The 12,483-nt window shown below is 49.6% G+C and overlaps 1 protein-coding gene across 10 annotated transcripts in view; it reads left to right on the top strand.

The window, feature by feature from the left end:
• Positions 1–12,483, top strand: part of LOC101046714 (intraflagellar transport protein 122 homolog) — an 85,336-nt gene that overhangs the window by 52,793 nt on the left and 20,060 nt on the right. For all 10 annotated transcript variants that reach the window (XR_012518750.1, XM_074404148.1, XM_003926155.4 and 7 more), the window contains 5 exons: positions 616–777; positions 5,320–5,486; positions 8,176–8,347; positions 9,794–9,896; positions 12,201–12,341. Coding sequence is in view for 9 of the 10 variants with exons in the window: in XM_074404148.1 (XP_074260249.1) it covers positions 616–777; positions 5,320–5,486; positions 8,176–8,347; positions 9,794–9,896; positions 12,201–12,341 (745 nt within the window). In the remaining variant the exon portion in view is untranslated. The remainder of the gene's footprint in view (positions 1–615; positions 778–5,319; positions 5,487–8,175; positions 8,348–9,793; positions 9,897–12,200; positions 12,342–12,483) is intronic.

Below are 12,483 nucleotides of genomic sequence, written 5' to 3'. Positions count from 1 at the left end.
TCCTCTTGCGTCTCAGCGTTCTAAGTCTAATACTTGGGTAGTGAGACCTATCCTGAGGGTCACTGAGAGGAAGAAAGGGGCCATGTGTGTATAAGGTATATACCCAGAACCTAGTGGATGTCAGCATGTGGGATTTCTTACCTTCTCTTTAGAAGTAGGGACACAGTAAGACTTGTCATCCTAGTTTATTGGCCTCCCTCTTGGGCGAAACCCTAAACATTGTCCTGCTCTGTCATCCTCATGAGCCACAACTCAGCCACACCAGGCCTGTGGATTTGGGAGATCCTCAGGGGTCTCGGAAGAGTCAGCAGCACACACTATCCAGACTATTCTGTCGTAGCCTTGGAATACACAGGAAAGCAACCCTGAGGAATTTCCATTAAACAAACAAAGGTTTGCATCTTTTTCTGATCTTTGCTTGTCTGGTAAAAACCTGCTTTTGTTGTCAGGCATTCCCAGCGGAAACCTAGGGAGAGACGCAACAGCCAGGAGCAAGCCCAGGTTCCAGTAGGAAGGCCCAGGGGGCTCACTGGAAATAGCCACATCTAACCTTTGTAAAGGCTGCTTCCTGCCCACGGCTGCAGAGGCCATTTCCTGTGCTTCTCATTTTTCCAGGAGAGGAAGAAGCGGGGAGAGACCAACAATGACCTGTTTCTGGCAGATGTGTTTTCCTACCAGGGGAAGTTCCATGAGGCCGCCAAACTGTACAAGAGGAGTGGGCACGAGAGCCTCGCGCTTGAAATGTACACCGACCTCCGCATGTTTGAGTATGCCAAGGTAACCCGCCCCATCCCGGGCCCGAGCTCTGGCTTGGAGCCCACTGGTGTTCCCACCTGCAGTGTCCGAGTTGCTTCCCCCAAGAGTAGTGCAGAAGAAAACTCGCAATGGCCTCAGAAAGGATGTCGGGAAACGGGTAAACAAAGGACCCCTCTACAGCCACTGGTTGAAACTCACCTAAAACTGACCTTTAAGGCTGACACCGAAGGGGCAGAGTATTGCAGTTCAGACCTTGGTCAGCAACAGAGATGGATGGCTGCGGGTCTGCACCAGCACGATCCCTTCATTGAGTCGAGGGCTCGGGGCTTCAGGGCAGTCTCCCACAAATCCTCTCAGTCCTTGTCAGGAGCCACTAAGAATCGGTGTCTTCAGGTGGGAGCCGGTCCTGCCAATCATACGGGACGATGTGGTGCACGCCAGCCAGTGTTCCCTAAGTGCCTGCTAATTGTCCAGGGCTTCGCAGTGGGCTTCTGGAAAGTCAGGCAGATCCTCCGCCCTCCCGTGTTAGCCCTGCATGCCTCACACCTGGCAGCTGCAGAGTGGCTACCACGTGGTTGCAGTGGGTGATGGCAGAGATTCCCTTCTGCATTGGGATAGTCCCCATGAATCCTAGTCCCCAGCAGAGCTGGGCCTTTGAAGGCAGGTGTGGGAGAGGAACATCCCAGACCAGGCTCCTGATGGCTTCCGTGGGAACGAGTTGCACTAAGGAGCCCAGACCAGTCAAGACATTTGCAGTTCAGTCTAAGCAAGGTTCAAAGAGGCTTGGGTGCATTGAGCAATGATTTTCTTCCTTCCACAGAGGGGCTTTGTTAACCTGCCTTTTCTGGGAGTGTCAGAAGTGGCTCTCAGTATGTGATGAAGTGACTCATCAGCCACAACCAATCAGTGGCTACTAATGGTAATTCTCCAGCTCACAAGTTCAGGATGGAAAGTCCTCCTCACTTTTGTCTGCTTTTCTATTCCTGAAGACAGCTGTGCTCTTCCACTATCTGTTTGATCCTGGTGCTGAAGGTGATGTTGCCCGGGACTTATTGCTCATCAGCAGCTGGACGAGCTCCTGGGCACCAGCCTGTCTTTTTCACCTTGGTGATTTCTTCACTCCATACCTGAGACCCAGGGAGTTCAGGCACCCTCTGCTATTTCTCTGTCACCTTCTCTGCACTCTCCCAGACCCCACCACAGACACCTAGAAAATTTCATAATACATTCATGCTGAGATCACCTGAGGCAGTGAATCTCTGCTTCTGGGGATAACAAAACTTTAACTCAGGATGAACCCTTAAGTGATCAAAACCCTGGGGGTAGAATTTAGACTTTGGGACCCCTGAAGCTTCCTCATGGAGGCAGTTGTGGTGCAGCAGAAAATGCCTGGCCAGGCCAGGCTTGGGGGCTCAAGCCTGTAATCCTAGCACTTTGGGAGGATGAAGTGGGTAGATTGCTTGAGCTCAGGAGGTTGAGACCAGCCTGGGGAACATCTGCTGGTGCTCAGAAGTGGCTCACCCCACTTCTGCCCCTGCTCTAAGGCCCCTCTTTATACTCTGGTGGGCTTCATGTCCCCACAGCCTCTCACTAGAACTGTAGCCCATTTACACGCTCCATCTGCTCCATCTCTCTATGAAGGTAAATACTCTGGGACTTGTTTTTGGTTTTAGTTTTTGATCTCTGTTCCAAAAATGCAAAAAATTCTCTACCAAAAATGCAAAAACTTAGTTGGTTCCTATATTCCCAGCTACTGAGAGGGAGGCTGAGGTGGGAGGATTGCTTGAGCCCCAGAAGTAGAGGTTGCAAGTGAGCCAACATCACACCACTGCACTACAGCCTGGGGAACAGACCAAGACCCACGTTAAATAAGAAAATGCCTAGCCTTGATGCCCCAGAGCTGGTGTGTGTGTGGGTTCCTCCTGTGGGGTGAGCTGGAGAAAGGCTCTTCAGTTTTTCAAGTTCCCTTTCCTCCTCAGATGGTAATAGCCACAGCTCAGTTTAGTTTTGAGATTTGCACAGAATAATGTATAGGAAAGCATATTACAAATGCGAAGTTGTAGAAAGATTAGGAAGATGAGAGGTGCCACACGTGACCACAGAGTGGATCTTCAGATCTCCTTGGCTGGCCCCACTTTTGCCCCTGCTCTGAGGCCCCTCCTTTTACTCTGGTGGGCTTTGTGTGCCCACAGCCTCTCACTGGAACTGCAGCCCATTTACACACTCCATCTGCTCCGTCTCTCTATGAAGGTAAATACTCTGGGACTTGTTTTTGGTTTTAGTTTTCGATCACTATTCCAAGTAGGTTGGTTCCATTTCAATCCCCCCTGCCCCCACCCAGTAGTCTGAGTTTGAGAAATGTGTACATACACATTATGTGGAGGGTGGGGGAGATCCAGTGCTGATTAACATGGCATGTTTTTGTTTACTTGAAAATTGCTTCCCAAGATTCAATCTGGTTTTCAGAAAATTTTTAAATTACATTCCCACGTACAAATAAATTGTATGCTTTCCGGATAAGTGACATGTTTATATGGTGATAAAGGGAATTATAATGCTCTTAACTCTTATGTAGTATGTTCTTATCAAAATCACCAAGCATGAGAACACTGTTTAGTCTCATTCATCACTCAGCACAGCCTCTTTCTGTCCACTTCAGGGCCAAGTCTTTGCCATTGCCCCAGATAACGTGTACGTTAGATTCAGGGAAGCAAAAAGCCATTGAATTCCCACTTTGCTGAGCCTTGAAGGAAGCTTTTAGACCCAGCTTCAATGAAGTCACACCTCCCTGAGGGGCCAGCTGGGCTGGAGGAGGCTTCTGCAGGCTCTGAGCTCTGTGCCTGGATGGTCTCTTTCAGGGGACGACCCAGGCTTATGGTTCCCTCTCAACTTCACTCTTCTTGCCATGGTCACCCCTAGTCCCCTCAGCACTCACTGAAGTCCCTTTGGAGGACATTTCTAGTCTCCTAAGATGCTTGTTTCCCCCAACTGCCACCCTGATTTCACCAGCCAGGTAGGCAGGGTTTCCAGCTTCGTGTTGGCATAGAGAATCTGTGTCGTAGCAGCTGCCAAGAGGAGAGGTGTGTCTGTAAAGGCCCAAACTAGGCGTGGTCAGTGGCTGCTTTCCAAGCTCATTCTCTTTGTCAGCTCCAGGAGAACCAAAGGCCAGCCAGGGGGCCTGTCTTCTATTGGGTCCCCAGCATCAGGGTATACAATGCCCTTTCCTCCCCTTCTTAAAACATCATATATTAGGCTGACCTAATAACATGATCTCAGGAGCTACACAATTACCCTGAAAGCAAATGAGGGAAAAAAGCAAGCTAATTGTTCAGGTGGGTTTTTAGCATAAGTTGACTGTACTTTCCTGACATGTGAGCATTAATCATGGGGAAAGGAGTGCTTTTTTGAATTCTAGGTAAGGCTGACACAAAGCACTCTGCAGGGTACATTATTCCTGAGACAAAGCCCTTCTTACCAGTAATGTAGGCCTTGGCTGTAAGTGCTCCCAGTTTTTCTTTTTGAAAAGCTCCACCTGAAAAGCTGCCTCAACTCTGGCAAACTCCCATGTGTGCATTTTGGGTAACTACCCTGAAGAGAGGTGATGATCTGAGGTGGTTTCTTACACTTTCTAGGACCAACCCAGAGAAGCTGGGCATACCGCTTCAGAGGGCCCCTGCTGTGGCCGAAGGAGTACAGGCTCTGGGCCTGACCCCTGAGCCTCCAGGACCCCAGCCCTCTCTTCCTTCTCAGGTCCTCTCCTGAGCCTCTTCCCCGCCTCAATCCCCCCATGGCCTCCTGCCCTCCCTGATTATCAGATCAGGCCCTCACCCCTGCAGACCTGACCTCAGGACAGGATCCCTTACCATTCAGGTGAGAAGCAATTACCCAGAGAGAGGTTTGCTTGTTATCTGTTTCAGGCAAGTATCTAGGGCAAAGACAGTGTGATGATTCCCTAGTTCAGGGCACAGAATGTTTCAGGAAACAGCTGTGAATGGCATTCCTAGTGTGCTGGTGATTCAGGGAGGGCACGGAGGGCCTGCAAAGTCTGTATGTCATTTTATTTATGTACGTTTAGGGGAACCCATGCTCAGCCCCACTCTGAAGCCTGTGGTGTCACCCATATGATCTGAATACAGATGATAGGTCTCGATATTTGGAGTTGTGCACCAGGTTTTCTCGTTGCTGTTTAGGAATAGTCATGTATCTGCCAGACTCTATGTGAGAGAGAGAGAGACTGACCGTGAACCCCTCACCGTGAAGACTTCATGTGCAGTGCCCCAAACAGTCCAGAAAGTATTGTTTAGCTGCAGAACAAATGAAGCACTGGGGGCCAGGGTTCTTGACGCTGTCCCAGGATCCCCCAGAATACCTGCAGGGCAGCCCAAGATGGCTCTTCCCGAGACCTGGGACACCCCCTACTCAGCCTCTCAGGGACGGCCCCACCTGCCTCCTGGTTGCCTGCTTCAGCCACATGGAGCCCGCCCTTGCTGCTAGAAGAGCCTGATGTAATGCTGGCACGGGAAGTCCTGATCCAGAGCGATTTTGTTTGTTGTGCTTCCTCAGGATTTCCTTGGATCTGGAGACCCCAAAGAAACAAAGATGCTAATCACCAAACAGGCTGACTGGGCCAGGAATATCAAGGAGCCCAAAGCCGCCGTGGAGATGTACATCTCAGCTGGAGAGCACGTCAAGGCCATCGAGATCTGTGGCGACCATGGATGGGTTGACACGTAGGTTTTGGTCCCTGCCCCAAGAAGCATTTGGCAAAATGTCATCACATGTCACCTCTTGTCTTTGACTGACAATGGAACAAATCGTGCTTCTCTAATTATCTAAAGTCAATGTGATAGTGACTAGGTTCTTCAGGAGATACAGAGATTGCACAAGGTAGTGGCTGCCTTCCAGGAGCTTATGGAGTCACTAGGGGAAGGGTTGGTGGGGACCAGGGAAGTGGAAACACCAGGACATCAGAGCTGCTGTTTGCTGAGCGCTAACTACAACCCAGGTGCTGTGATAGCCTTAAAGGCATTAGGTTTTCCACCCATGCCATCAGTGCTCCTGTCTCCCCACCCACCTTGCAGATGATGATACAGAAGCTAAAGGGACAAGTTATTCCCAAAGCCAGGTAGCTAGAAAGTTGTAGAGTTGAGCTTTAGCTCCTGATCTGGGCAATGTCAATGCTAACTATGTGTGTAATGGTAGGAACAAAAACAATTTCCAAATCCATCAGGGAATAATTCTCATGGGAGAAACCATGGATGTCTTCTCTTAGGAGACATTCTTTGCCATGAAGGGATGTTAAAGAATTCCAAAAGGTAAATAGAGATGGGGGAAGGATATGCAGGCAGGAAGTACAGCAGGAATAGAGTGAGTCAGCACTGGTTGGAATAAAAGGCGCGTGGAAACGAGAGGGTGAAGGACGTGGGCTGTGGATTGGGGAAAGTGTGCTGGCCACGCTGGAAGGGCCTCTGATACCAAACCGACATGCTTAGATTTGCCAATAGCAAGTGACCACCTATAGTCAGACACCCCTTCAGGCAGGTAGATGGAATGGAGACTAGATAACTGGCTAGTACAGTAGGGCAGAAGGGAACTTGGTAGCTGAGGGCATGAGAGAGAAGTAGCAGAGTTAGAACCAAGGGACCCGTCCCAGGGTGGTGGGGCAGGGGTGAGTGTCAGGCTGGCTTTACTGTGTAGCTGCTGGTGGGTTATGCCATTCGCTGAACTGGACAACAGGGAGAGAAGGGGCCTGGGGTGGGGCAGCACTGAGACAGAATGGATTCAGTCTTGGGACTCAGCGCACTAGACCTCCATGGGGAAGGCTTTGTCCTACTCAGTGAGCTTCGGACTCACTCACGTGCACACACGCTTGCACGTGCTGCCGCAGCAGGCAAAGGACATAACAGGACAAGCTTCTGAGCGTGGCTCAGCCTGGGTCCTAAAATATGTTGGTTCTTCTGGAAGCAACATTGTGGTCTACAGGTAGCAGTGGCCTGGCCAGGACTTAGGGACACGGAGGAGGCTGGTTAATGATTAAGTTGTTTCCTTGAGCACTGCCGTGTATTAATAATTGGCATGTGGGCCCCTCCCAAAGGGACCTTGGTGGATAACCTACCACCCCATCTTTTTTTTGTCCAATAGCTTTTTAAGACAGAGGCACAGATTTTGCTCACCACATTTTTTTAGATGAAGGGGTTCCTATAGAAGAGAGCCAGGCAGATTTAGGGTCCCCTGTTCTCTCCTTTGGTGTTTAATGTCACTTTCATTTGTAAGTGCTATGTATCAGGTTACCCTGAGGGTACTTGAGTAATTCAAGAAACACATTAAGTGTGTTCTGTTCGTTTCCCAGATATGGCTGTACAAAGTGCCTTTCCTCCAGGGACATTAGGTATGATGGGTGGGAAGATTTCTAAGGCTCCAAGGGCTGTCTATGCCACCTTTCCCTAAAAATGTGTCCTTTTTCTGCCGAACAGTGTTATTTTTAGATGCCATTATTATTCTAAGTGCAGATTGACAGGCCTCCATGCCTTGCCTGCCTCTGAGACAGGGATCCATTATAGCTGCTTCTCCTTCTTTTCTCACCAACACTAGCCTGGTTAGAACCCTTTCTTTTGGGAGAATTGGTTTGACTCCAGATTCTAACCTGACCAGAGAGCAAGCACCCCCATCCAGGCCTCATGTCCCCATGAGCAATGAAAGGGCGGCTGGCCACAGAGAAGCAGTGGTGAGCCAGTGGGTCCCTGCAGCTCCTCCCTTTGGTCAGCACATTGGCCAGGAGGACAGGGAAGACTTCCTGCAGGCTTTTGTCCAGAGCTCAGAGTAGCCCCCAACTCACTTCTTCCTTTAGAGGGCATTCATTGAGGAATTCTCACGCCTTGGCTTCCACTTTGCTTTAAGAATTCCTGCACCAGTGGTAGAAAGAGCACTGGGCCACTTCCTGGCTGCTTAGTCGTGGGCTGGGTGCTTCACTTCCCCCCCAGACTTTAGTCTTCTCATCTGTAAGATGGAAAGAAATGGAAGTAATCATGCCTACCTCTTAGGGTGGTGAAGATTCTGATTTCACACCTGGGAAAGCTCATGGCACCATCTTGGGTACTTGGTTAGGGATTAGGAGATATTTGTTTCTACGTCCGGCTAAATAGCTCAGTGACTTCCGAGAAAGACACATGAGGTAGCTGACAGTATCCTGTAGAGGCCACTCCTCCTGGTTGCTGGTGATGTTTTTGGAGTGTGTATTCATTCCCTTAATAACTACCCACTGAGCAGCTCCCAGGGACCATGGCACACTCTCAACCCTGGGGACTGCAGAATGAATGGAGGTACGGCCTGCCCTTGACAAGACCCAGAGCCCCCCAGCCACTTCCTTCCGTCCGGCTTCTTCACAGGGGTCCCTCTCCTTCCTGCCCCTTCCCTCTCCAGGTTGATGGACATCGCCCGCAAGCTGGACAAGGCTGAGCGCGAGCCCCTGCTGCTGTGCGCCACCTACCTCAAGAAGCTGGACAGCCCCGGCTATGCTGCCGAGACCTACCTGAAGATGGGTGACCTCAAGTCCCTGGTGCAGCTGCACGTGGAGACCCAGCGCTGGGATGAGGTGAGAGGAAAGCAGGCCTCATGGGCTGGGGCCCCACCTGAGCCCTGGGACACGCGGGTGGGTACAGGGACCCTTTGGGGTTTACGTGGAGAGAAGCTGTCCCCATGATGGAAGGAACACTGGGCTGGCAGTCAGGCAACTTAACCTCGAATTCCCTGAACCAGAGAATCATCGAGGGCCTTTCCACGTGTTCCTTCCTTCAGTCATTGAGAAAATTGTTATTGACCACCAGCTTTGTGCCAGCGAGGTGACAGGCACCGGGGATGAGTGTGAACGTGACAGCTCCAGTGCTTGTCATTGGGCTGAGCTGCCTCTGACCAGCACCACAGGCTCAGACACATGGCTGATGTGGAGACGCACCTGTGTGACATTTCAAACCTGCTGAGTGGTATTTTGGCAGAAAGCACCATCTGTGCTTTCCAGATCCAGACTGCAAGAGCCATTTCAGGGCCGGGTTTTTTCCCTCCCTTCTCCACCTCTACCTCCCACAACCCACTACTTCTCTCTCTGGTGTTGGCGGGTGTGAAGAATTAGCCAGGCCAGTGAGAAAGGTGGCCAGCCTGAGGCTGGCAGAAGCAGCTGATGCTGCCCCTTCTGTGGCTCAACCCCTCCTCTCCAGCTCAGTAGCTCCCTGTTCCCTGCAGAGAAATCCATCCCCGAGAGGATTACGAGCTGTGCCAGGATCCTCCCCTGACTCACTCATCTACCCATCATGGTCCATTTTAGAGTGAAAGCAAGGCCTTCATTGGGAGGAGCGGTCTGACTCTTGTCTGCCCTCTGAATGGCTCCATTTGGTGAGGTGATGAGGTTACTGATGAGAAAAGGTGGAGCCAGGGACAGAGGCAATGGTGGGCAATTTCTCAAGAGAAATTTATTAGGAGACTTCTCAAGCAGCATAGATTAGAGCATCTTAGAACGACTCAGACCTGGCTGTGCATCAGGCAGACTTTCTGCCCATGGCTCACATCCGGTTCTCCTGGCCTGATAGGTGGTTCTGGGGCTTAGGTGAGAAGCAGTCAGTGGGTCCATACAGAATGAAGGCCACAGTCATCTTTGACAACTGCTAAGAAGTAGTGATGATGATAATGTCAATTCTGTTTCCTTAGGTGTCGCTTGCAATTAAAAGAAATCTGTTTGCAGCACTACAGGAGCCCACGCAAACCTCAAAATAAAATGTTTCCGATTCTGTGCCGCTTCTGTGGTCCAGAAACAGACTGTGTTGTTACTGAATCCAGTCGCTTGCATATTGCTGTTAATTGCCTTTTGTTTTCGAAGAGCTGATTTGTTTTTGCGTTTCTGTGGGTAGTTTTTGCGGGGAGGCACTCTCCCCCTCTGAGTTGTAAGACTGGCAAAATATGACATCCCTAATGAATTCAGCCAAATGCAGTGTTTTCAAGGGGGCTGCTGGGGCAGCTTTATTAAGACTTCGTTTGCTCCTTTCCTCAGGCCTTTGCTTTAGGTGAGAAGCATCCTGAGTTTAAGGATGACATCTACGTGCCCTATGCTCAGTGGCTAGCAGAGAATGATCGCTTTGAAGAAGCCCAGCAAGGTAGGCAACACAGACTGTCACCTTCTAGAAGGAGCAGGAGAAGTCACTGCCAAGACATACATTTCAGGAAGATTACAAGCCCTTCTCATCTGTAGATCCCAAGATAGATGACTTCATCCTGGGGATGTGACTGTTTGGTGGTGAAAGACTGTGGAGCATGGAAAGACCATGAGCTTTGGAATCACACCCTCCTAGGCCACACTCACTTGCTACAGGCCCTTAAGGGGTGCTGCTTCATCTCCTCACTTGCTACAGGCCCTTAAGGGGTGCTGCTTCATCTCCAAGCCTCTGTGGTTACTGAGCAAAGTGCTGTGCACTGCAGTGTATCTTCCCGTTTAATCCTCCCAATAGCCCTATGGTGTAGCTACCATCATTATGACTCCCATTCTGCAGTTAAGAAAACTGAAGGGTAGGCCGGGCGCGGTGGCTCAAGCCTGTAATCCCAGCACTTTGGGAGGCCGAGGCGGGTGGATCATGAGGTCAAGAGATCGAGACCACCTGGTCAACATGGTGAAACCCCGTCTCTACTAAAAATACAAAAAATTAGCTGGGCATGGTGGTGTGTGCCTATAATCCCAGCTACTCAGGAGGCTGAGGCAGGAGAATTGCCTGAACCCAGGAGGCGGAGGTTGCAGTGAGCCGAGATCGCGCCATTGCACTCCAGCCTGGGTAACAAGAGCGAAACTCCGTCTCAAAAAAAAAAAAAAAAAGAAAACTGAAGGGTAAAATGGTGAAGAAATTTGCCTTAAGTTTCATAGCTAGGAAGTGACAGGAAGGTAATGGCGAGCCAGGGTGCCATGAGGACAAAATGTGGAGACTGCCACGCAGTATAAGGCATGGTCTCACCTCTACTTTCCTCTACCATGAATAGAAACTCAGCTTCTATTTCTAGCTTAGATAAACAGGTGACCTCTGCTCCTCAAGATTTCCATTGGTAAAATGGGCTGCATACAACACACAACAGCATCTGAAATAGAAACCAAAGCAAGTATAGAGCTTTTGCTAATGTTGTTAATCATATTTTTTAAAGTTGACTGCTCTCTCTGTGTCACACCCTGGCTGAGCACTTAACCTACGTAACCTTGAATATTGCCAACAGCCACGCAGGGACGAAGAGACTAAATGTGCCATGCCGTGTCACAAATCTAATCAGCAGCAGAGCCAGAATTGCACCAGTACCTCTCTGACTGGGGAACCTGATTTTTCTGTTTTGCTGCCTATTTAGCCTTCTAATTGAAGTTGGGTGTTTCATGTTCCATAGCATCTCATTTACACTTCTGGTAAGAGTTGCCACCTCTGGACACATTGCAGAACAAATGTCTCCATGTTGGAGCTCCTTAACCAAAAGCCCTCACTGAAGGACAGTGTATTCTCTGCTGCTTCAGCATTTCCAGAGCACCCAGTTGCTGAAGTATCTTCATGTTTGGGCAAAACACATCAACCTATCCATCTGTCTGTGTCTGCCCTTCCAAGAATCCATCACCATAGTAACTTGGTACTCAGACAAGAGACTGTAGATGAGAATGAAACAAAGGCCAGACCTTCTCCTTCTCTGAAGGCAGAGGATTAGTATCATCTGAGTGCCCACATAGGGCAAGTGTTACGGCTACAAGTGCTTCACTGGCAGCCACCAACATCTCAAGCGGCTGACCACGTAGTAGGTACTCAGAAAATATCTGTTAAAAAGTATAGGAACATTTGAGATTTTTTTTTTTTTTTTTTTTTTTTTGCTTGTTTTCACAAATGGTTGTAAGAACTGAGGCAGATCCTTCAAAGTGGTCATTGGAAAGCAGTCATTTGAAGACAAACAGGACTTGAGTTGGGCTTGGTTCTGGGACCTTGGGTGTGACTTTACCTCCATCTTGCAAAGCCCATTCATTGCTCATAAAAAGGGGGATAATTTTCTTTCTATATAAGTCTGTGGCAAGGATCCAGTGAGGTGATTAGCAGCAAAAGCATTTGGTAAACCTCCAAGTGCAGTAAAGTGGCAGGTCCTGTTTGTGTCACCTTAGGAGTCACCAGACTTTGCCCTGGAATTTGCCCCTCCAGTTTTTCCTTTCTGCCATCCTTTTCAAAGTCGGTCGCCTTTTCCCAGCCAAAAAGGAATATATCTCACTGTACTTTTTCCAGGATGTAGCCTTGGTTATTTAGAGAAGCAGCATCCCAGCAACGAAGCACTGCAGATGCTCCAGTGAGTGTCCTACTTCCAGAGCAGCCCATGCAAGCCCCACAGAGCTCCATCCTGCCTCCTGTGTGCCTCCCTAAATTGCATGTGCTTTGTCCTCTTCCCCACCCCTCCTACAGCATTCCACAAGGCTGGGCGACAAAGAGAAGCAGTCCAGGTGCTGGAGCAGCTCACAGACAATGCTGTGGCAGAGAGCAGGTTTAATGATGCTGCCTATTATTACTGGATGCTATCCATGCAGTGCCTCGATATAGCTCAAGGTGCGTAAACATCAGCCAGACCACTGTTTCCCCAAGCCCCGCTCTGATACCAAGATAAACATCAGAAGAGCTGGGACATTTTAATTAAAGCCCTGGGTTGTTTATTGGGTGTATTGTCCATAAGCCTGCCTTGCAATGGCAT

This window comes from Saimiri boliviensis, chromosome 8 (assembly GCF_048565385.1).
Source record: "Saimiri boliviensis isolate mSaiBol1 chromosome 8, mSaiBol1.pri, whole genome shotgun sequence".
In the NCBI taxonomy this organism is placed as follows: Eukaryota; Metazoa; Chordata; class Mammalia; order Primates; family Cebidae; genus Saimiri; species Saimiri boliviensis.
The sequence above is the reverse complement of the archived record's forward strand: the minus strand, read 5'-3'. Positions and strand labels throughout refer to the sequence as shown.